The 25,579-nt window shown below is 45.4% G+C and overlaps 1 protein-coding gene across 1 annotated transcript; it reads right to left on the reverse strand.

The window, feature by feature from the left end:
* Nucleotides 1–314: 314 nt before the first annotated feature.
* On the reverse strand, nucleotides 315–25,272 carry POU2AF1 (POU class 2 homeobox associating factor 1). The gene is made up of 5 exons (XM_004382488.1): nucleotides 25,165–25,272; nucleotides 4,789–4,919; nucleotides 4,226–4,268; nucleotides 3,875–4,140; nucleotides 315–781 (listed from the first exon to the last, which is right to left on the reverse strand). The coding sequence occupies exons 1-5, from the start codon at nucleotides 25,178–25,180 to the stop codon at nucleotides 467–469; spliced, it is 771 nt and encodes a 256-aa protein (XP_004382545.1). The 5' UTR covers nucleotides 25,181–25,272; the 3' UTR covers nucleotides 315–466.
* Between the last annotated feature and the right edge of the window lie 307 nt (nucleotides 25,273–25,579).

Consider the following 25,579-nt stretch of genomic DNA (forward strand, 5'->3'; position numbering starts at 1 on the left):
GGGCCCCAGATTTGGCAACAACTAGCATAAAATATAATCTCTATAATCCCTATAATTCTCTTCCAAAAAGGAGCAGAAAGGAGGAAAAATAAGAAAGAGAGAGGGAGGGAGAGAAGGAGGGAGGAAGCAGGAAGAAAGAGGGAGGAAGGGAGGGAGGGAGGAAGGACAGAAGGAAGAAAGGGAAAGGGGAAAGAAAAGGGGAAGTGAAGGGAAGGGAAAGGGGGATAGAGGGAGGGAAGGAGGGAGAGAGAGAGGGAGAGGGGACGGAGGGAGGGAGGGAGGGGGTGAGGAAAGGAAGAGAGGGAGCGGGAGGGAGGGAGGGAAGAAGTTGACAATTCTCGTTTTTTTTGCTAGAAAAGTGTAGCTATGGAACAGCTGCTCCAAACAGATAGGACTCTGAGGCTCAATCCCAGGCTCATTTTTAAATCCCAGTTTCAGGGAACAGGACACCAGGTGGGAGCCAGCCCTAAAAGCCTTCCACAGAGAGAGTGTGGTTGAGCGGGTAGGCATCACTATCCTCTTCCTCCAAAAGCAGCTTGTCGATGGTCAGAGAACTGATGGCTCTCCTGGGGTCTTCCATGTCCTGGAGGACTGGCTCTGGGATGGAGAAGGGGAGCTGGACAAACTGGGGCCCTGGCAGGGCCGGGGCCGGAGGCTGGTACTGCAGGGTGGAGGTGGGCAGCGTGGAAAGGGGCTGAGGCCACGGGAAGTAGGTGAGGGGTGCCTGGTGCTCTGGACTCTCCAGCTGAGGCCCCACCGTGGGTGTGGCGGCACTTCTTGTCTGCGATGGGGGAAGCACAGGACCAAGGGTTAGCAGCCCTGGGAGATCCACCTGCCCGCCAGTCCTTGTCCTCGTGGGGATCTATTTCCATTTTGCCCTCACCTTGGCCCTTTCCTGCTCTTTAACTCTAGGGGGCTCCACCTCTACCTGCTCAAAATTTCCCCCAAGGAAGAAGCCAGACAACTTCAACTCTATCCCTAACTCATTTACTAGCTATGTGTCCTTGCCCATGCTACTTCCCCACTCTGAAGCCTCAGTTTTCTCATCTGTAAAATAGGATACGAGTAGAACAAAAATCATAAGGCTGAGAGACTTTAGGGATGATTTTCCATATTTCATTGATACATGCATAAAAAAATAGAGCCCAATTTCAGAGATACTAAGACATGAAAAAAATGAACATCTTAAAATCAATGAAAATTCAGCATGTTAAACAACTAGCCTGTCACAGAGCACAGTAGCTGTGTCACAGAGGCGGCCCTATTCCCATCCAGACACAAGAACGATCCTGGCTCCACACAGCAGCTTTGGCATCCTGAGCGCCAGGTTCCTGGGGGCCAACACAGCTCCACTCACCTCCTGCCCCCTCTGGTGGCAACCTGCACAGAGGAGGCCCCATCAGACCTGAACCCAGGCTGGGGAGCACTGCATTGTGGGCAAACCTGGCCTTCCCTACTGCTGCCTGGTGTCCTCACATTCCTCTGTCTCTGAGCTGACTTCCCATTGCCATCCTAGGGGCCTCCGGGAGTCAAGACTCTAGAAACAATTCCTCCCACCTGCATAGCAACTGCTCTCGCCATCTCAGCTCAAGCCTGTGAAGACACAGGACCTGCATTCTTACTACTCTTCACAAGAAAAGTAGGTAGGAGAGAAAGTTCTCTGTATGGAATAATGTGAGAGAGGCTAAAATTCGCCTACTGCAGCAGCTCTCCTGTTAAATCTCTATCGCCACCGTGTCTTGAGAGTAAACTATGAGTCCTTTAAAAACCAAACCAGTTGCTGTTGAGTTGACTCAGACTCATGGCGACGCCATGTGTTTCCAAGCAGAGCTGTGCTCCATAGGGTTTGCAGTGGACGGTTTTTTGGAAGTAGATCACCAGGCATTTCTTCTCAGGTGTCTCTGTGTGGACTCCAACCTCCAACCTTCCCATTAGCAGCCAAGCGCTTAACTGTTTGCACCCCCCAGGGACTACAGTCATTTAGGGCAGAGCTTATTTATATCTCCTGGGGATCTTGTTACAATGCAGATTCTGGTAACAGATGTCTTGGGTGGGGCCTGAGATTCTGCGTGTCTAATAAGATCCCAGGTGACACCCATATGATTGGTCCACATTATAGGTGGCAGGGTGCTTATTCATAAAATGGTAGAGCTGGAAGGCATCTTGGAGACCTCCAGGCTCCTGACTTCCAGGCCTATGTGCATTCCACCCACCACATCCATTCACTTAACCCAGTGGTCCCCAGCCCAGTATCTTGAAATCAGAGAGAATCTGGGAAAATCTTACTGTTTCCAATATTTTAAAAATTCAAATGGAAATCCTACGTTATTGAATTAAAAACCCATACAGGTCAACTAAACTGGAGGTTTCTTTGCGCAGGAATAGAATCACATCAACCCAGCACCATAACAGGGCTTATCTCCTGCTGATCAGGAGTGCTGATTGGTAGCTCTAGCCTTCTTTGATGAATTAATTTACAATATGTCAAAACAAATAAATTATTTCTTAATAAATACAGTTTGTTTGATACACAAAATCTTTCAAAGCAGGGGGTGGGGTGATGAAAGGGTAAATAATGAAAAAAATCTTTAGTAATGAAATGGTTGGAACTATTCTGTGTTCCACTCTCACCCCCAACAAGCCAAGCCCCCTGACATGCAAATGAGTTACTTGGGAGAGGTGTCACATTAACCCTTTCCTATTTGCCATCATCCGGCCCCACAGTTGGTTAGTGGGGTAGGCATAGAGTGGGAGGGCTCCTACAGGCTTTGTCTGTTTGGTTTTGGGATGCAAGAGGCAGCTTCATCAGGATGCCACTGGACCCTCGAGGGAAACAGGGAGGCAAAGCAAGCTCCACCATCGAAAGTGGCTCCGCGGCCACCCCTGTGGCCCCAGTTCCACCCCCACCCACCACTCCCTACTTTTTCCTGGATGGGAGCTGGATGCAGCTGTAACCATAAGCCTTTCTTCTCTGAAAACTTGTCAGATTCCCATTCTTTCGGTCAAAACAAGCACCATTCACATCAAATTTCTCTTCTCTCATTCCCTGGGGTAGGGGGTGGGGGGTAGACGGGCCTTCATTTCCTATCTGGCACTTGAAAGCAGCCCTTGGTTCACGTTGTTAGCAGACTTTGAGACAACCAGAACAGCTAACTAACACCTATTAGTGCTTTCTGTATGCGAGGGTTTGTGCTAAGCCCTCCAAATGCATGATCTCATTTGATCCTGACAACAACCCTCTTGTTAATAATATTCCCGTTTTAGCATCGAAGACATTGAGGCTCAGAGAGGCTAAGTAGCTAGTCCAGGGTCACATAGCTAGTAAGTTAACAGACAGGGATTTGACCTGACCCTAGAGGCAGAACTCAAAAAAATTGCCCTACAGGTGGGTCTGACGCCATCAAAAGCACAGTTTTCTGAGAAGATGTATGGGAGTCACCTGTTGCTCAGACTAGGCATCTTCTGGTAAATTCAAATCCCACTGCTAAATGAACAACACTCCCTAGGTTATTTGAATAGAAAGGAAAGTTTGACTCTGGCAAAAGGCCCCAAGCATGTCTGATCAGATGCCCCATCACTAAAAATTTTACACTTGGAACCAAGTATCAGCAGGCAAGAATTGGGACAGAGAGGCTGAACTTCCCAAGCCCAAGGAGCGTAAGGCATGACAAGGAACGCCATAAGCCTTCTTCATGGAAGATATTTTAGGTCAGTGGGAACAAAAGCCAACCTCCCTCAAGGGTAGGGTGGGCTTAGATGACCTGACTACCCTGGAATCAGCAGCAAGGTAGATCAGGGGTCAGGCGAATCAGCCCCAGTTAGAAAAGGGTGCCCTCAGCATGGGTGGGTACTGTTCTGCTGTAGTGTGACATACCGTGACATTGGTGATGAGTGGCTGGGAGGCATAGGTCAGCACTGAGGAGGGCCCCACAACTGTGTAGCTGGGGCACACAGGCTGCACATACATGTCAGCGGAGTAGGGGCAGCTGACAGCTTCATGGGACACATACTCAGTGTAGGGTGTCCATGGGGCCAGAGGCTGGAGGGTGGCCGGAGCAGGCTGGGAGAGCCAGCCAGCACACAGGGCCCCCTCCTCAGTCACTGCGGAAGCAGAGACCTCCATGTCAAGGCAGGAAGGACCTGTGGGAAGAAGGAAATTCCAGAGCTGCAGGTGCCACCCCAGATGAGGGGCCTGGAGGAGACCAGGGCTGTGAGGATCTCTTACCCATTGTGGTGTAAGTAGCCAGGGGCTGATGGGGCAGCACCACCTAGAGGGAAGAAGAGGAGACCAAGATCATTGTTTAGCCATCTCCAACTAGCCCTGTCCCAGAGTGCCTCAGGGCAGGAAGTTGTAGGGTGAGAATCTCCCTTGTTAAAACACTCCACCCCACACATACCCCAACCATCACCAACTACACTTTAGAGGGGTTTGTGTTTCCGTTTAGCAAGAAGGCTGTGCATTTAGGGAGCTGGTATCTTCCTCTTCCCAGGGTAGCCCCACACAGGGCACCAGGAAGTATGAGTCATTCATTCACTCAGGCCTTGGCAAGAGCTTTGTTCAATGGACCAAGCCAGCCAGGTCACATCCCTTGTCCCACTTAAAGGACCTCCCACTTGTCCTACCGTAGGCCTGGTCTCCTTGCAGCCATCACCATGGCAACTTGCTGCCTTCCATGCCCTCCCGTGAGTATCCCATGGAGCAAGGAAGTACAGTTGGCTGGGTCCCCTTTGGCGCGCGCGCGCACACACACACACACACACACACACTGGCCACAGCAGCCTCCTCACCGCGGTAGGTGTGACTGCTGCCCCGCTGCTGGCGTGACCGCGTTTTCTCCTCAGCAGCTCTTTCACAGGCTCCTTCACGCGGACACCTTGGTATGGCCGAGGTGGGGCTGGGGCTTGCTCCGGAGCAGGGGCTATGAAAAGCAATGTCACTGGTGCTCATCTCTCTTCTCAGACAAACCCCCACCCCAAAGTGCCCGCTCCCCTTAAGGATCTGTCTGCTCACTAAATTGTGCTTGAACATGGAGGGCCACTTGAGAAGGCAGATCAGACTTACTAAACTATTTCCCTCAATCTATTCACTCCCCTGCCCCAGAACTTTCCACAGCTCCTCTCCACCCAGAGGATTAAGGACCACCTCTTAGTCTAGAATTAAAAGTCCTCCACAAGGTGATCTTAACCCATTTTACTAACTACTTTGTACACTAGAGCAAACACACCAGTTGCCGTTGAGTCGATTCCAACTCATGGCAACCCCATGTGTGTCAAGAGCAGAACTGTGCTCCATAGGGTTTACAATGGCTGAATTTTCAGAAGAAGATCATCAGGCCTTTCTTCCAAGGTACCTCTGGGTGAATTCAAACCTCCAACCTTTTGGTGAGCAGCCACGCACTTAACTATTTCCACCACCCAGGGCAATCCCTTTGCATCTTAACCACTACATAAACCCTGACTCCAGCCGAAAGGTGTATCTATACTTCTCTTAATATTCCTGGCAGGCTCTCACTTCCTCATCTTGACTTGGGATTTCCTATGATCAGAATTCCCTCTTACTTTTCTCAGCCTCTAAATTCTTCCTGACCCAAGACAAGCCTGACCCTCGTGGCTGACCACTCAGCCCAAGGAACTTACTTCATCCTACGACCTTTCACATACTTCCAGACCTGTTTAGTACTTATCATAGATGGTAAAAGAGGATGGTGGTAAGAGCAGGGCTTCTGAGTCAGATGGCACACTGCTCAAATCCTGCCCCTGCCACAGCCCAGCTGTGTGATTCTGGGCAAGTTGCTGAACCTCTCTGTGCCTCTTCATCTGCAATTTCTTTATCAAAGGAATGTTGTGAGGAGTCACTGGCATAGCAAATGTGAATTACATATGTAGCATAAATCACAAAATAATATGTGTATAAATTTTTGAATAAGAAATTAACTTGAGCTGTAAACTTTCACCTAAAGCACAATAAATAAAATTAAAAATCCAGTACAGAGTAAGCATTCAATAAAGTTTTAAGTTATTTATCATAGTTTGCTATGTAACAATTACCAGTTGCTATCAAGTCCATTCCAAGTCAAGGTGACCTCATGTGTGTCAGAGTAGAACTGTGCTACATAGGATTTTTAGTGGCTGATTTTTCTGAAGTAGATTGCCAGGTCTTTCTTCAGCAGCGCCTCTCGGTGAACTCGAACCACCAAGTTTTCAGTTAGCAGCTGAGAACGTTAACTGTTTATGCCACCCAGGGACACCACGTAACAGTTAGTTGTCCTTTTTGGTGTAAATTTCTTAGGCTCCCAACTAGACTATAGACTTCTCAACATGATGTATTGTGTCTTATTTCTTTATATCTTCCCAAGTCCATAATAAGCTCAGTAACTTATTTGTTGATTAATTGCGTGGCTGATTATTAAAATGTGCCAGCCATTCCTCTTCCCTCCACCTCTTCTGGACCTTTAGACTGGCTGAAGTGGGTGGTGGCTGCCAGGTTCTCTGTGGTTCCCAGGACATAGGACGAATACCTAATGATGACCCACGTGTCCTGGGACCAGGAGGTGTCCAGCCTTGCTACTGAGAGAAAGTTCCTTCTGCCTTTTGTAATCAAAGACAGGAAACCGAAACACAGACTCAAATACGACCCTGAACATAGGACCCTTCTTGCCCAGGGAGAGCAAGCCCAAAGCACCCATGGCTGGGCAGTGACCATCTGCCCACCCTGACAGCCCATGGCCTATGGGCCCTGGGCCCTTGGGGGCAGACCTGCTCTGCCAGGAAAGGCAAGGAGCACTGGCCCTCAGGACTCATATGCAGAGTCCATTATCATCCACCGATAAGGGTCCCCAAGGACCTGGGCTCGGAATCAAAGGCCCGGAAGCTTGGGTACCTGTTAATCCCGGATCCGCAGCAGGGCCCTGGTTGAACTTTGCTCAGTAAATATCCAGCTGATAAGGCCCCGGGTCTGACTCTGCCCCAGGCCTCCCTCCATGCTCCAGGCACACACATACAGGGCCTGGCCTTGAAGACCAACAGGCAGAGAGGCTTGGGCACAGGTGGCAGGAAGACAGGAGTATTGTCCAAGAGCCCAGGAAGAGACCATGTGGAGTCACAGAACCCCAGCACCACAGGCTAGACTTCAGATTTGTCGTGGTTTGAATTATGTCCCCCCAAAAATGTGTGTATCAATTTGACTGGGCCACGATTCCTGGTACTGTGTGGTTTTCCTATATGTTGTAAATCCTGCCTCTATGACGTTTGAGGGAGGATGGGTGGCAGTTGTGTTAGTAAGGCACGACTCAATCTACAAGACTGGACTGTGTCCTGAGGCAATCTCTTGAGATATAAAAGACAGAAGTGAGCAGAGAGACAGGGGAACCTCATACCATCAAGAAAGCAATGCCGGAAGCAGAGCGCGTCCTTTGGACCGGGGTCCCTGCACAGAGAAGCTCCTAGTCCGGGGGAACACCAAAGACAAGAAGGCCGACAGAGAGCTGACACCCTGAATTTGGACTTTTAGCCTACTTTGACTGTGAGGAAATAAACTTCTCTTTGTTAAAACCATCCACTTGTGGTATTTCTGTTAGAGCAGCACTAGATAACTACGACAGATTCATCCAGGCTGGGGCTTCCTAACCTCCCTGTACGGCAGACTCACCCAGGGAGTGATGCAAAATACAGATTCCCAGGCCTTCCTCTTGGAGAGTCTGGCTCTGGGAGTCTGATGTGGGCCTAGGAATCTATATTTATAAAAATCTCTCAGATAATTTTAAGGATCTGCTGGATTAGAACTACTGATAACCCATCCCTGGTCCAACACAAGAATCTCGCTGTAACATTCCCATAGGAGATTAATTATCCTCTTTTTGCCATCTCCCATTATAATTAGGGATCTCTGCTGGTTTACATTCATTCCTTCAAACATTCCTAGACAATAAGAAGACAGTACTGAATGAGATAGATGTAGTCACTGCCCACGTGGATTTCGCAGTCGAGGGAGAAAGAAAACCTATTACATTTGAGATGATTGTTACCATCTGTGAAAATCAGGCTGCTATGGGAGTATACGGAGCCCTGGAGGCTCAGTGGTTAAGAGCTCAGCTGCTAACCAAACGGTCAGCAGTTCGAATCCACCAGCCACTCCTTGGAAACCCTATGAGGCAATTCTACTCTGTCCTATAGGGTCGCTATGAGTTGGAATCGACTCAACAGCAACAGATCTGGCTTTTATGCGAGTATATATCAGAGGCGCTAGCCTGGTGCCTGGGCTCAGGACCACCTGTATGCCTGAGAACCTTTGTTCTAAGCAACAATGAGAGTGGACTTGGGAGTCAAAAATACCTGTGTTCAAATCTGGGCCCTGTCACTTACAGGTGAGAAGGGCTCAGATTATTACTTAATGTCTCTGGGCCTCGATTTCCTCATCTGTAAAATAGGAATAATAATTCCTATTTTACACAGCTGTTTTGAGAATCAACTGAAATAATACATGGAAAGCTCCCAAGGCCATTGCGGGTATGTCATAGATGCTGAACACATGTTATTTTTCCTCCCCTTTCTCCACTCACCTCCACCTTCCTTTGGAGAACTATACCAGAAAGCTCTTTCTCCTACTGAACCTACCTCGTGGATCAAGCTCCATTTTCCTTGCAATTTCCTTCTAAAGAAACTCACCATCCATAATCCCCTTGCAGTTTCTAATCTATAAAATGACGATCATTATGGTACCCACCTCATAGGGTAATTTGAGAAGTACATGTAAAGTGCTTAAAATACAGCTTGGCACAGAGAAGTTCTCAATAAATGTTAACTAATCTTTTCGTTAGTATTAATAATAGTATCCTTTTTTCCAATATCAAAAGGCAGCTATTAGGTCCCCCTGTAGAGTCTGGATAAACACTCCATTCCCTCAGCTATTTCCCAATGGCATACTCTTACTCTCCCTAACCTTCTGTCTGGGTGCACCACTGCTGCACGAGTTCCTCTTTTTTGCCAATTCCTCTTCTCTGGGGTGATGCCCAGTACTGACCACCCAGTAGCCTGACATGGCAGAGAAAACAGCACCTGCCCCTCCCACACTTTGTTCACTTATTCTATGGTCACCCATAGCCACCTCAGATGGTTCATGGTCATATCACTCACTCTACGCTTGTCTCCAGTTGGGTTTTCAGCTACCCTTTAGGCATAAAGTGCAACCTGAGGCATGGGGGAAGCTTGGAGGAAGAAGTTATCTGGGAGTCCAAGCATTATTGGGGTCAGCCTCTTAATTCAGTTGGGGAACAAAAAGCGTTCAATCCATATGCACACATAGACCAGATAAAAGGCAGCTATATGGCTAATCTCCCCTCTGATTTGCATATATGCCTCTGGAGAAGGGCCTAGAAGACTCCCCTATCTCACTCCTTCCTAGGAAGTGAATACACCCACCCACTTGGCTGGAAAGCAGCTGGCTGGGCACTTCTAGGAGCTTGTCAAGCAATGGCTTCCTGCCCCTTGTTGTTTTTAAATCAATGAACAAAGAGGGCTTGGAGGAGGTGCTGTGAGCAGAGTGTATCACTCCCTGATGTCTGAACTTCCTTGGAACCCACAGTGTCAACAGGTGTGCCCTGGCACAACCATACCATATGGGGAGCAGTTGCTAAGTCTCCACCTCTTCCTATTGCAGATGTACAGCTCCAACCCACGTGTCCACACCAGCTACTAAGGACTCCAAGTGAGCGGGCAAGACTGAGGGTGCTTTTGTTGGTGTCTTTGCAAAGAGTCCATGGACTATCAGAGTCCAATGCCTCGGGCCATTTCCCAAAGGATCCCAACAGCCAAGTGTATTTCAACTTGCAGTTGGTGTCTTTCACACCATCCTGTGTGAAGCAAAAACAAACCTTTCTAATTCCACAGTAAACACGGTTCTCCCTACTGCCACCAGCATGAGAACTGAGTCCACAGATACAGATTTTGAGGAGAAAAAGAAGTTTGTCTGAAATCATGATGGCCTCACCTTAGGGTTTCTGGATCCCTGAACGGCTAACTATAATAATAAAAATGAAAGAATAGTAAAAGAAAATAAAACAAGAGATTAAAATCACAATGCATGTGCAGAAAAGATGATAGCCCAACTTCCCAAAATAGAGTTGACCAAATTTTAATAACCCCCTGATAAAATGGTAGTGTCAGTTACCACGTCCTCAAAGCCTGAAGCTTTCTCACCATTTATCTTGTGGTCTGAGGGCCCTTTAAGTCTCCTGTGGGCATCCGAATGTCAGTCATGAGAAAAATCTCCTTTTTCAGGCTGAGAAGTTCAGCCATATTGTCCTTCCATACCACTGGAAGTCAGTCACCAATTGGATTTGATAAAAAATAAAAATAAACTCATTTACAGAAAAACACATGAATTTGGCCCCAAGAGGGCTTCCCTTTTCCAAAAAGAGCAACAAAAAATCTGAAGGTATAAAAAGTCAGCAGTGCGCATTTCAGTTCCCCCTACCACACACTGGGACATGCTCCACATCACAAAAATAAAGTCCTGCAGCTGTCTTTCCGCTGGAGACCACAGACCATGACAGATACAAGTCACCCATCACCTCAGGCAGCACCGTGGCTCCATCTGGGGCATTTGTGCTTGCTTTGCCCAACCTAATGGAGCATACGGATTCTACTGATTTAAATAAACATGGTCCTCCAGCTCCTTGATGAAGCTATAATAAAATATCACTGAGGAAATATGCAAAGTTGTCAGTACTTGTTTATTTAATGACCCTCTGCAAACCACATTCACAGCAAATCGTGGAAGCTGCTCAGCTAGGGAGATAAACCCATTGCCGTTGAGTTGATTCCGATTCATAGCAACCCTATGGGACAGAGTAGAAATGTCCCATAAGGTTTCCAAGGCTGTAATCTTTAAATCTTTACAGAAGCAGACTGCCGTATCTTTCTCCCTCAGAGCAGTTGGTGGGCTCCAATCACCAACCTTTCAGTTAGCAGCGGAGCACTTAACCACTGCACCACCAAGGCTCCTGCTAAGGAGGTAAGTCTCTCCTAATGGCTCAGAGTGGAGCAGACACACAGGAACTGGTCATCGTAACTTCTCCTTCAGGGTGGCTTTAAAAGAGCCCTCTTAGGCAGGCATTCCCTAGGGTAGGCTCCAAAGCGCTCTTCTGGAAGAAGACCCTTCTCCCAGACATTGTCTTCTTGCAGATTTCCCGTGAGCCACCAGGGTCCAGCAAGCAGGTTGGACAACAGTTAAGAAAGTTGCTCTAAGGGTTATGTGGGTCAGCATAAATTTCCATCATCAGGGAACCAGGGAAGAGGAACCCGCCAGAACCATCTTGACAATCAGACCCAATGAAAGCCCTTTCCGTTTATGACTAACTGGTTGAACCTCAGGGCTATAGCCACACAAGGCCATTTTGAAAGATAAAACTTTCAGTTCAGGAGGAGACGTGACACGTTATCAATTGCTCCAAGTAACCACTGTAGATATTATTCTCTTTTGCTGCTGAATCTTCAGTATCGTTTAAAAAAGAAACAAAGAAAGAAACAGACCCACTAAGGTGAAATACAAATGATTTTCTCTTTACTTGTAGCAAAACCAAAAACAAATAATTGAACAATAGGAATTCAACCCTAGGGCTAACCAACTTGCCCTAGCTTCTAATTGAAAACAAAGTCATAAAAGTTCCTGACACTTTTCGCTTTAATGTAAAGAATCTTGTTTGTGTTCATGGCCTAAGACAGCTGAGGAGTGCTGGGAAACTTTAGCTCAGGCCACCTAAAGGATTATTCACATCCTTAATTGAAACATTAATGTGGGTGCTCTTCTTATAGCAAAGTTCTGAGTCAAAGTTTTCAAATTTATTCCTTCCATTCAGGGACAATGGCTGATTTTTTTCCAAACAGGAAGAAAGAACTTGGGCTTTGGCCAAAGATCAGACTTGACACACTACAGAAAGGCTTTCCCGCCCAATTTACACTTTTTTTTTTTTTTTAATGATGTAGGCCAACAAAGAGATCCCACATCCATGTAAATGTGGGCTGTCTATTCACTGATGTTTGAGTTGAAAGGACTTTGCAGCCAGGAAATATAATCACATTGCTCATATATTCTAGTAATCTGGATAACACTCAGGGCAGAGGAGAAAAAATATAGACCTACATGGAACCTGGGCTGAATTACAATGTGATGTTGTTTGTAAGGCTGATGTGGCAGCCAAAAAGGAATGAAGTCATGGTGTCTTGATCTGAATACTGGGAAGTCACTATCAGGAGATCTCAAAGATGGTGCTTGACCCCACGTTCTCTGATCTGATCTGGTCTGGCGTGGAGGGTAGAGGAACAGTCCATGGCATTTCCCCTGCTCATCCCCATTCTGAGAGGCATATTCCCTTCAGTCCCTACAGAACTCACTCAATAAACATAGGCAGGTCCTCTGGGAAAGGCTAAATGAGGGCCATAGTCACTGAGGCAAATTCCCCAGACCTCAGCAGACCAAAATGACCTGGAGGACACTGCCCTGATAAAGAGGAACCAGAGGAAGTTTCTACAGCACATATGGAGTGTCTGCAGAAGGTTGTTGACTTAGAACCACTGATCCCCAGACCAAAGGGGTCTGGGAGTTGAGTGATCCCAGTTTAAAGGATGTGATAGCCATCTTGGAATTGACACCCAGATGATCACACAGTGACTCCTCTCAACTTATATCCCCCTCTGATGAGGAAAGTGATGCTCAGAGATGAAAGTGACTTGCCCAAGGACTAGGCTTGTAAGTAGGATGGTTATGAACCAAGCTGAGAGAGGAGAGAGAAGTCCATGCGAAGTTTACCAGCAGCCTGCTCACATGAGGAGTGACGAGAACCGAGAGGCCCAGACAATTCCCCTCACCATTTTATTTTTGGTGTTTTTTGACTGAAATGACTGCAGACACGTCCACCTGAGAAACCAGCTGCATATGCCTGCCTTTTACAGAAACTGGGCTCACCAGAGCAGAAAGGACTCCCATCTCAGTTCCACCATGTCCCGGGGTAGGAGATAAGACCAGGAGACTACAGGAGAGCAGTCGTTAGACAAGTACTTGCTGAGCAGAGTAGACCAGGTCCTTGCCATCATGGAGCCTATAGCCTAGTCTATTTGGTATATAGACATTATCAAATGCTCACACAAGCAAACATAAAAGTACAAACTGCAATATAGCTACGTCTGCCTCTTAACTGAAGTGGTTCCAGTGTGTTTGGCTGGTTTCCACCTCCACCTGATTTAGTAGGGCTTGAAGGTAGGGGCCCCTAGTCTACAGGGGATGGGTGAAGAGGGGAGCAGCAAGAAGTAGGACTGCTCTGCCACCAAGGCAGAGAGACTGGTCTAGGGTCAGAGGCTCAGCCTATACCATAAGCATAAGTCTTGTCCAAGTCACTCAAAATGGCCCCAGATAAGCAGGGTCATCTGACACCCTGGGGACCCTGGGTGAACCCCAAGGACATTTTACCAGCCGCTCTTATCTTGTCTTGGCTGATTAGCCCACCATGGCTCAGGAACTCAGATGTGAAGATGGAAATCTTCTGAGGTGCTGTACTGCGTCTCAAGTCTATCTTCCTGAGCTTCAAGTTTGCAGGGGTTTTTGAGCCATGCTAGAGCTACTCTCAGTGAAGTCAGAACCCACCTCCATCTAAGGGTGGAACTATTTAAATTGAGAGGGGGAGAAGTACGAATGTACCCCTAAAATGCTTAGCATTAAGAAGCCCTGTGGTGTAATTTGGGAGCCAGGCAGACCTAGTCTGGAAAACCTGCTACATTGCTTATCACCTGTGCAACCCTTGGCAAGTCATTTAACCTGTGCATGCCTCAGTTTCCACGTCTGTAAAACAAGAATAATAATATCTTTATCATGAGGTTATCATGGGGATTGTATGGGATAACACAGTTAAACACCTGGTATATAATATGTGCTCAACAAATGGCTATTTCTCCTCTGACCTCAGCCAACCATTCATGATTCATCGCTCATCAGCAAAGTCCTAGTATAGTGACCCTAACTTGTCCTCATCCTGCTACACCATGATACTGAATGTCTCCATTCTCAATACACCCAGGGCCTACAAGCACAGCTCCAGCCTTTCTCATCATGCACCAGGATATCATCCCTCAGTCACCTGGGCCTGGCATCCCCAAGCAGTAGGACAGCCCTGATTAGGAGTCAATGATTCTGTAGAGACTGGTCAAAGACCTCACTTGCAGACAGAATGAGCCTGAGCAGGAGAAACAGAAACTCTGTCATTGGCCTTTTGTGAAGGTACCATGAGCTAAGTAGAAGAACTTCTTTCTTCAGAAGCCACCAGAAGATCAGGTTTGGGGCCGATTTCAGTTTTAAAGGAGGACTCTGGGAAGGAGCACCTTGGAGATTTTTGAGTGACAGCAATTGGGGGCAGACAGAATAAGATGACATGCCTTGTCCTGACCTTGGATGCAGCCTCTCAAATACCCTGTATGTATCTCCAGTAGGACAGGGACACAGTCATGGCTAAGGCTGTAGTAGTGGATATTCCTTCAAGGGGGCTAGAAACCTGGGAGTCCACATCATAGATGGGATGAAAACACGGCAATGGTCAGGGAGGGAAGTCTTATCACAGAAAGGTAGACTCTGGGCTGACATATTGGGCATAGTCTGACGGCCAGAGTCTCACCCTTATTGAGAGCAGCAGCATCAAAAGAAGGGGAGAAAGGACCTAAATTGAGAGCATGAGACCAACAGTCCCATTGCTTATCACCAGTGCTACCCTATTTTTGTTCAGGGAATGGAAAAAGAGACCCCACCCACCCCAGGTGCCGACCCAAATTCCACAGCAAGGCAGGACAGTAGTGAGGGGATGGAGTAGAGGAGACGGATATATCTTTCTCTATTAGATCAAGACCCATAGCCAGAATCTAGAATTGCCAACTGGATCTAGGACATGAAAAACCTGTGGTCAGGCAGCCGGAGGAAAGGAAATCCAATTGCTCATTCCTTGATTTAAGCAACATCTACTTTTAGATACCCAAGACCAAAGAGAGTCTTAGGAAAGAAATAAACTTTTCCTGAGACCCGCAGATAAGGACCACTTCCTTGGAGGAAAGACTCTTCAGACCCCAGCATCAGTTTGGGAGTCAGACCAACTGCCCAAGCCCAAAGCTGGTTGGTGGCCTAGGGTACAGCCTGTGTGGGTGAAAGTAGCCCTGATAATGGATTCATGATGAGAGACATAATGGTCAATCAAGATGAGCTTTTATTGCTAATTCTCAGGTTTACTAACCAATGGCCCTCGTGATGTGGGAGGATTCCTTTGCAAAGGACACTGGAGAAGGGGAGGTTATTATTCACAAGAGACCCATGGAGACTGAAAACCTGACCTTCACAGATTTCAAAGCTTTGTGGAGACCAATGCAACATGCTTCAATGACTCATCCTTCTCTAAGAGTGAAGTCTTAACCCTGGAAGGATTTAAACCAAGGATCTGTGACCAGCTATCAGCAATCTTGCTGAAAGAAGGGAAGGATGCATGCAGCTCAGCGTTGTCCAACTGTGATCCAGTGAAGCCTGGAACATAGTAAAGTTGCCTCTAGTTGCCAAAAGAAGAGAGGAGGCAGGGGAATCTGGCGGTAAGGGACTCAGCAATCAGAGCTCTGAGCATTCCCCAAAAGCTGCTCCATTTTGATCTTTTATATTGGGGTTCTGCAGTAGATTTGCTTTGAATAAAGGGATCAAGACAGAAATGTTGTAGACGCTAACCTAGATATCCTTGAATGTCATTCCCAATGCTAATGTTTTATGTCCTAAGAGTCATCTTCATCCCCCACAGTCTAAGCAAGTCTGATTATCCTTTATCCTTCAAGATCCACATCCAATGCCATATGCTCCATGACATCCTCCCAGATTCCATCTTCTCTGCCTCCTGCTGAAGGTAATTAATTTCACTTGTTGATTTCCCCCGCTGGAAATAATTCAGTTATTAGGTGGATGCATGTATGGGATGATGAATGAGTAGTTCATTTTCCCTCTACAACTTCCCTTCCTGAATTGGTGTTGCTTTCATCCAGCATTAAGACTTGCTCCTATTTTCAACTTTCTTGCCTCTCTCCTTTCTTTTCTAACTTCCCAGCATTTCTCGGTCCCGGAAAGTTATAGCAATCTTTGTACACTTCCTCTCTTTTAATTCAATTTATGATTCTAGGTGATTAAAGCATAATTCAGCTTTTCTTAACGGTGATTAGGTCCTTTTTATCCCAACACCTGGTCTGAGAGCAACTCCAGTTTATAATTCTTTGGCTACTTGCTCTTCCCAGAAAGTTGTACTAATGAAACTATTGCTAAAAAAAGAAGGCAGCACATTGCTGTTTCAGTTTTCGGTATCATTGGTGCTATTTCTCGCATATGTCAAGTGTCAATCTCTTTGCAGCTAGATCATAAACATTGTGGTCCAATTTCATGTGTTTAAAAAAAAAACAAACATAAAGGCACCCCAGTGAGTACAGGCCTTGCTGCCATCCACCTTACAAAGTTGGTAGGGAGCTCGTGGCCCAAGTTCCAAGTCTGGCCACAGAATGGCCAGTGTAACCATCAGCGTTAGCCTCACCAAGAGTTGCAAGACTGGAAGTTTGTGTCCTGCCATTTCACAAGAAATACAGGACTCAGAGGCCATGCAAATTATAGTCTAGAATTAGCCTGCATACCTCTGTCCTCAGAGGTACAGTGAGAGAGAATGGAAAAATAATAATAGTAACTAATATTTATTGAGTGTTTACTCAATGCCAAGCACAGTAATAAATACCCATCACAGCCCCATAAAGAACCACATCCCCCTTGTATACATAAGGAAATGGCAGCAAAGTGAGATAAAGTGACTTGCCAGCATCACAAAATAAAAACCAGCTGCCGTTGAGTCAACCCTGACTCATGGCAACCTCATGTGTGTCAGAGTAGAACTATGCTCTTTAGAGTTTTCAGTGACTAATTTTTCAGTAGACCACCAGGCCTTTATTTGAGGCGCCTCTGTGTAGACTCAAACCTTCAACTTTTTGGTTAGCAGCTGAGGGTGTTAACCATTTCCACTACCCAAGGACTCCATCACACAAATAAATCTAGGATTCAAACTCAGATATATCTGCCCTAGAGGCTAAGCTTTAACCCACCAGACACAAAGAAAGAGAAGAGATGTCATTGTCTAACTGGAAATAAAACCCTACTCTCTATACCTTGCTTTCCACATCCCAACTACACACACACACACACACACACACACACACGCACATGCACGCAGATGTGAAGGGACAGCCTGACTCTTCCAACATCTAGAAAGTTCAGAATGGAGGATGTGTCAAGTAGGCTGAGCCCTGCTCCCAGAACGAGTTGCCACACAAGGCTCTCCACTAGCACTGCCCAGAGTACAGATGCACTGGGTCATTTTGGCCAGATTCCAGCCCCTTCTACTCTCCCCTTTGAGCCCTTGGTTGAGGCTACAATGTCTGATAAGGGTCCAGTGGAGACAGTACAGCAGCAAAGCAAAGACCTTGTTTTCTTCAACAAGCAAGCTGAGACATCAGTTACACGTATCAAAAATGAGTTTTCAGGATATTAACAGCCATCTGCTAGCTGATGCACTGCATCTTCCCGTTGATCCTTGATCTAAACATGGAAGGCCTGTGCTTTTACAATCCTCCTGAGCCCTGTGAGTGAGACAGGTCACCATGGCAGGGAGACAGGACAGCCTAGCAAGCCAAAACTCCGGATCTGGCTCAGATGGACTTAGCTGAATGGATGAGTTACTAACCTCATCTTTAAGCTTTAGTTTCCTCATCTCTGAAATTGGGCTTACCAGAACCTACTTCATGGAGTTTCTATGAGGATTAAATGAGATAATACATTCAAAGTGTGGCAAAGATTGGCGGTGCCACACCCAACATCAGCCCTTTCCTTCCTTACTAACAGTCTCTACGTTAATCTCTAAACATTTCGCTATTCTCCCTTGCAGATAGGATCAGTCATTAATGGTCACAGAAGTTGTATGTTGGGAAGAGGGATACCTCAAGAGGAAGGCATGATCTTTTTGCTTTTCCCTTTTCTTCTTCTTCCTTGTCTGGAACACGGGTGTGATCCTGGACCAGTAGTGGTCAATACACACCACGGAACAACCTTGACAGCAAAAGCCACACACCAAGGACAGCAGACCAGAAAGACAGAAGAAGCCTGGGATATTGTTGGCACCATGGAGGCCCCACAGGGTCCTGCACAGCCTGTTGTTGGTTGCTGTTGAGTAGATTCCAACTCATGGTGACCCCATGTATGCAGAGTAGAACAGCTCCACAGAGTTTTCAAGGCTTTGACTTTTCAGAAGCAATGGCTGAGCCCTACTTCTGAGACACCTCTGGGTGGGTCTGAACCACTAATCTTTCAGTTAGTAGTCCAGTGCTTAACTGTTTACTCAACCAGGGACTCTGCACAGCATACTCTTCTTTTATGTGACAGAAAATACACCACTGTCTTAATTAAACATCTGTTACTTCAGGTCTCTTCACTAGCAATCAAACATAATCCAAACTGATCCACAAAACATTTGGCACACTGCATGGCACAAAATAAGTACCCAACACCCCATAGCTATTATTTATTACTAGGGAAAGGACTGAGCATGTCCTTCTCATAATAGTGTAAGAGCCAAAGCTGTATTAAACCAGTTGCCATTGAGTTGATTCTAACTCATGGCAATCCCATGTGTGTCAGAGTGGAACTGTGCTCCATAAGGTTTTCAGTGATCTTTCTATGGTATTTCAGAAGTAGATCACCAAGCCTGTTCTTCTGAGGTGTCTCTGGGTGGATTCGAACCGCTAAGCTTTCAGTTAGTAGCCAAGTGCTTAACCATCTGAGACATCCAGGGACTCCCCAAAGGTATATTAGTAGCCATCAATTTCAACATCCAAGTCAGTAATTCTCAACCTTGACTGTATATTAGAATCACCTGGGAAACATTTGCTACTCCCAATTCCCAGGGCAGTTAATCAGAATCTCTAGGTTGGAACCCAGGCATCGTTATTTCTTAAAATCCCCAAAGCATTCCAGTGCATAGGCAAGGTTGAAAACCATTCCTCTAAGCAAATGCAGGAACCCTTCTATTAAATTAGAACTCATGGTAGAAAACCATGAGTTTTTAAAGAACTCATGAGAAGTTACAGCTAGAAAAGAACTTCAATCAGCTTCAGTCTCCTTTCCCTTAGCCAGGAAAAGCAAGTTGCATTTTACAGGTAGAACATTTGAGATCCATCATGATTACGTGACTTGCCTAAGGCCCCATAGCTAATCAGCTATAGATTGAAAAGTAGATTCCATGTCTCCTGTTTGCAAGAACAATGTTTTGTCCACAGCATCACAAAACCAAGACCAGAGGGTTTCAGAGAAGGCCTCCCAGTCCCCGGCAGGCCCATTCTTGTCAGGGCAATTGCTCCACAAAAGTAAGATGACTGGTGTTGCTGAGTGTTTAGTAAAGGTGAAAATAACGTTAATGATCATAAAATTAGACAACTTTGGTTTGGTTGGCTCAAAGTGAGAAATTGGTGCACATCGTCATTTAGGGGGAAAACAAACTGCTTTAGAAAGAAGTCAAAGAGAAAAAAATAATAAAACTGATATATTTACTTTGTAATGGGGACATTAAAAGCAAAACTTTATAGGATTGTTTAGCGAGTCAGATGTCCAGATATTTAGCTAACAAGTAGAGACAACCCTGATTCTTTCTTGTACTGCACAACCATGTATAAATTTGCAGATTTCACTGCAAGAGAGCTTTCAAAACCTCTGACTCTGTAACTTATTGGGTGTGGAGGGGGACAAAGCTGGCATTTTTCTTTAGTAAATACAGAGAGAAGGAATTATAAAACTATCCTGAGAACCATTTGCTCTTTTACCAATTAAACTCCAGTATACGTGGGGTCGCCATGAGTTGGAATCAACTCAATGGCAACTGGGTTTTGTTTTGGTTTTGGTTTTTTAATGTTTGGTAGACATATATGAAGAGCCCTGGTGGCGCAATGGTTAAGCGCTCAGCTGCAAACAGAAAGGTTAGCAGTTGAAACTCAGCAACGGTTTCAAAGAAGAAAAGAACTGACAATCTGCTCCCATAAAGATTACAGCCTAGGAAACCCAATGGGGCAGTTCTAGTCTGTCATATAGGGTTGCTATGAGTCAGAAGCAACAATAGGCATGTATGACCTTTCAGTTCCTTCTGTGTCTGTTAATTTGTGTCGCTCTTTTCTATCCCATTTGTCCTTATCAGCAAAAACCACAAACTCAATGGATAAACTTGGTAAGAAGTAAAGATGCTTACTAGGTTCATTAAATAAGCAACGGTTGTAACACAGAATCAAAATATAAAAGGTAGCCGACAGACCTAAATTATTTCTTGTTACAAAGTGTGCCTGACTTTATGCAAGAGATGGGGTTCCAAAAATTATATGTATATTATATGTTTTTCCTTATCTAAATGTAGTTTTACCGCCCTAAAAAGATTGGCTATTTAGTGGAGCGCTAGACTAAATCCTAAGAGCAGAGTTTCATGTTAATGAGAATTTGAGACCCCGATGTTCAGTTCAAGTTGTCTGAAAATGAAGGCACATCCATACTATAATAATTTGATAGTCACTATCTCCTGTTCCTCAGATGCCTCATTGGGCACAACAGCAAGGACACACCAAGGCCAAGTCTATGGGACAGCAAGACAACCAGCCAATTCAAAGAAGATCAGTCAAGCCTGCCTTCTGTTAGCATGTAGATCTTTCCCTAATACAAACAACAATAAAAAGCAGTTGTTCGATTTATTCGCTTTCTAACAAGGGGTGTTGAGTTTATTATATACAGTTTTATCACTTTTAAGGAAGAAGTCAATCAAATCAATTTTTGACATTGTGCAAATCATTTAATCAATTGATTTTTATTTTTAAATATTTTTATTTTTTAAATGTTATTTATATTTTATTTACTTATGCAAGCTTTATCTGTCATTAGAGTTGTTACTGTGCAACCCCAAGATACTGAGTAACTAAGGAAATAAATGCCTAAACCCAAAAACCAAATCACATCTGTTGCCGTCAAGTCAATCCCAACTCATAGTGACCCTATAGGACAGAGTAGAACCGCCCCATTGGGTTTCCAAGGAGCAGCTGGTGGATTCAAACTGCCGACGTTTTTGTTAGCAGCTGATCTCTTAACCACTGCGCCACCAGGGCTCCATACACCTAAAGTACTACCCAAACCATTTTAGACCAGATGTAGGCAAACGGTAAAGGGACAGATAGTAAATATTTTTGGTTTTGCCAGCCATTCAGTCTCTGTTGCATCTACTTTGCTGTTGTAGTGAAAGCAGCCATAGGCAATATGTAAATGATAGAGGTGGCTGTGTTCCAACAAAACTTTATTTACAAAAAGACGCAATGGGTCAGATTTGGCCCACAGGCTGTAGTTTGCAGATCCTTAGAAAACCGTTTGCAAGATTCTATCACCCAAGAATATTTTGATTGTGCGTTTTGACTAGTATAATGGAAGTGTGGGAAAGGATATACAGGAGAGAGCTGGGCATAACCCTGATCACTCAAGATGAGTCCACAGGAGATGTCACAGGGGGAGAAGGTGTTCACCACCACTGTCATTACTCATCAGAAAACTTGATCACACTTTACCTACATTCTCTAGTTCTGACAAAAACGTTGTGTGGTAGGCATTAAAATCTGTTTTTCAGATTTTTAAGAATATGAAAAGGCTAAATGATTAAATTGCAGAGCCAGCTTTCAAACCAAGACCCGTCTCACTCCAATGCTCATGCTGTTTGTACTGCATTGCTGCTAGCTGGCCTTCACAAGGGCTTCCTCTTTGGGGGTGGATGCTAGTTTTTCACATCTATACAGGAGCTGCAGGACCAAGGGCAGAATCAAGGGGGAGAATGTGCAGGTGGAGTGACTTCTTTATCCAACTGGCCAGTCAAGCAAGTCTCGCGTGCATAGGTCGTCGAGGCTGGAAGATTTCCACTTCTGGTCAGTTCTGAGCTTTGTCACAGTAATCTCTGATCTTAACCAAAGCCCATGTTCACACTTGTTCCCTAAACTGGGCTCATGGGCCAGATTGGGAGGTGGCAACAGATTTACAAAATGAATGTTTACTTAACCCTTTCCAGAACGCCAGAGTACAGTCATTTCTGCTCATGCCTCGAGGGTGTTTTCTGAAAAAAGAAAGTGCTTTTTCAGCACTCTTGGTGTCTGATTTCAAACTCTGCCCTTCCATCGGGTGATTCTAAGTAGGCTGACGATGCTGCCCTGTTCTTACTGGTTTTCCCACAGGGTTTAGTCACTCAGGTGCCCTTGCTGACACACTTGTGTCCAGGATAAGGGGACGGGTCGCATGCCCCTGGGCCTTTCCTAATCTCCTTTTAGACTCCAAGGGACAGTTATAGAGAAATTTGATTTGTGTTCATCTGAAAGTGTAGAAATGTTGACCCCAGTTATTCCACTGACGAGTTTACAATCATGGTCTCTCTGGTTGAGGGAGTTTGGCTGTATCTGACTGGCCTCCTGGTATGAGCAGGAAGTACCCTCCTTTAGAGGACACTGAGCTTCTGTTAGGGGTGATGGTCTAATTTGGGAACACATAAATGATGACAGTTGAACACCATGATGAATATAATTAATGTCACTGAACCATACATGTGAAGATTGTTGAAACGTCAAATGTTTTGTTACATATGTATTTACCACAATAAAAAAGAAAAAAAAAAGATCAAAGAAACTCCAGAACAGAAAAAAACAATCTGCAGTGACAGAAACTAGTTCAGTGGTGAACTGGGGCCAGGCGTGGGGATTGGGGTTATTGGGAAGGGGCACGATGAAATCTTCTGGTGTGATAGAAATGTTTTATACCTTGACTATGATGTATATATTTGTCAAAGCTTATCAAACCATATACTTAAAGTAAATGCATTTTATTGCACATAAATAATATTTTCATAAAGTTAATTTTTTAAAAAAAACTGTTCATCTCTTAGAAGTTAAAGGAAAAATGTGTAGTGGATCACTAATAGAATACGGCAGCTTATGAATACAGGGAAGCAACCCAGATCTCACATGTAGTGAGAGCAGAACCAGAGCACTCAGTACCATTTCTATGGCACCTTAGTCAATCAAGAGTAACTCTACAGAATAGGTATTCTTTTTACTCCTATCTTACGTGTGAGAAAACTAAGGATTAAAACAGTGGCCCTGGGTGACTGCTAGCCAAAAGGTTGGTAGTTTGGACCTGGTGCCACGGGATACAGGCCTGGCCATCTGCTTCTGAAAGATCATAGCCTTGAAAACGCTATGGAGCCATTCTACTCTGCATACATGAGGTGTCTATGGATCAGAATTGACTTGACAGCAACTAACAACAACAACAACAAGAATTTAAAGAAGGGCAAGTGCTTGCTAAGAGTTGCTCAGCTCCTTAGTCCAAGCAGGACTCCCTGCAAGGGTCCACACAAAACCCAAATGATCCATCTCTAAATTTAAGCACGTAGGGATGCTCAACAGCTCCAGTAAACCAAGACAGGAATGCTGCCTGCCCTGCTCCACTGGAGTCACTGGGTGGTACAAAGGGTTAATGCACTTGACTGCTAACTGAAAGGCAGGGGGTTGGAATTCACACCAAGGCGCCTCAGAAGAAAGGCTTGGTGATCTACTTCCAAAAAATCAGCCTCTGAAAACCCTATGTAGCACAGTTCTACTCTGATGCACATGATGTTGTCATGAGTCGGAGTCGATTCTATAGCAATTGCTCTGGCCCTCCTCCACATAGCACACCCACTGGGTTGGCTGCCATTGCCCCTGGCAGGTTGGGGTCTTGCCCCATCCTTTCTGTGTGGTGGCGGTTGCACGACACATAGACAAGAATATCCCTAATTATCTGCAAGGATTTCATAAGTAATCAAATTAAAGTTAATTTCTTTTTATTTAAAAAAAAACAAAACTGCATCTTGGCAATATCCAATAAAGATGAGACTCCACAGTCTGAGAAATTTTGAAATCATGCCTCTGTATTATCCATTAACAAACTCAATTCCAGAGAATTTACACAAGAAATGAAGGAAACAATGACTTGGTGATAAAGTGACTATAATCACGCTTTAATCAATGAAGTTAACTTTGCAGAACTTAAAGGGATCCAATGGAATATCTTTTTGTAAAAAAATAAATAAATAAAAACTCCCTAATTTATCTAGATTCTCTCATATTACATTTGCTTGCGGTAGGGTGTGCATGAATTAAAAGGAATTTTAAAGAACTAAGTACATTTAAAAGGAAGATAATGCAAATTTGGGGTGTTATTTCTTTACTGAGGAAGTACAGAACTGAGCTCCACTAAGATTAACTCTCATAAGGCCATTGAATTGACCTCGGGAAAGCAATGTTGTAGATACTCTCTGTATGGTTTCAGTTAGTAATAACACCGGTCTTGCTAAATTACTGTTTGGTCCCACACAATGGAAAATAAAGTTCACAATTGTTCCACTCAACTCCAGGGATAAAAGTCAAGGTCATATTGCACTGGGACAAACAAGCCTTGCCATAGAATAGGAACAAGAAGGACAAAAGACGACGTGGTGAAGCAAGTGAAGACATGCTTCACAAAACCAAGTTTCCACATCGTCTCCACGTATTCACAGAAACAACTCAAGCCTTTGGCAGAAAGGTAAGTAACTCCATTAGAAACAAACCCACAGAATTAAACAACAGGCTGCAGAGTAGCTGGTTATAAAAATAAAGCGACTTGTGTAAAGAACTGTATGGCTTTCCCCTCCCAGCCCCAACCCAATATCACAGTTGGTCTTGTTTTGTGAATCACACACTGTCCTTTCTTCACCACAGTGATTCACACACAAGCAGAGATACAATGAGCTGTCCCACCTTGGAACACTAGTTCGTTCCCCACCCCCAGCCTGGAAAATGAGCATCACCTCTTACAGGTTGGTTTCTCCACAGGCTCCATCTCACCCACCTCACCCTTCCCCACCCCCTTGGCTTGGAACCCACAACCCTCGTTGCCCCCATCACCACCACCATCGCTTGAATTACAAGCCGGCAGACGAACTCCCTGCCCTCACCCGCGCTCACTTGGCTCTTGGCAGCCACGGCCACACCACTTACGTTTTTGCCAGAGCATGGTCTGTGACAGGATGTTGCCTTTTCTCTTTGAAGCAGACAGCTTGGCTTCTTTAATGTGAGACCTGGGTGTGCTTTCCTCCAGTGTAGCCACTGCTTGCTCAGAGGATGTTTCCTCGGCTTTTTAAAAGCCCAAGTTCCCGCTGTGTGGGGGCACAGCGTCATCACATCCTCCCACCGCAGGCACGAGTGCTCTTGCTCTTCACCGACACTGCCCGTCACCCCACTGTGCGCGCCCTCAGACCTCGCTGGCTGCGGACCACTTCACGCGCGGAGCCGGCCCTCTGAGTTTGAACAACAACACGGCATAGAAGCCCGTGACCATTTGGATGTGGCCACAGAGTATGGTGTGATACGTGTGTGTGTTTCTGTGTGAAAGTGTGAATGAGGGTGAACTGTG

This window comes from Trichechus manatus, unplaced genomic scaffold, assembly GCF_000243295.1.
Source record: "Trichechus manatus latirostris isolate Lorelei unplaced genomic scaffold, TriManLat1.0 scaffold00094, whole genome shotgun sequence".
Classification (NCBI taxonomy): domain Eukaryota; kingdom Metazoa; phylum Chordata; class Mammalia; order Sirenia; family Trichechidae; genus Trichechus; species Trichechus manatus.

Bases quoted from the DNA above. Each gene is read 5' to 3' on its own strand.
- POU2AF1 (XM_004382488.1), bottom strand. The intron at 4,269-4,788 runs GTGAGGAGGCTG...TCTTCCCTCTAG, and splicing joins CAGCAGTCACACCTACCGCG to GTGGTGCTGCCCCATCAGCC. The intron at 782-3,874 runs GTATGTCACACT...CCCCCATCGCAG, and splicing joins CACTCATCACCAATGTCACG to ACAAGAAGTGCCGCCACACC.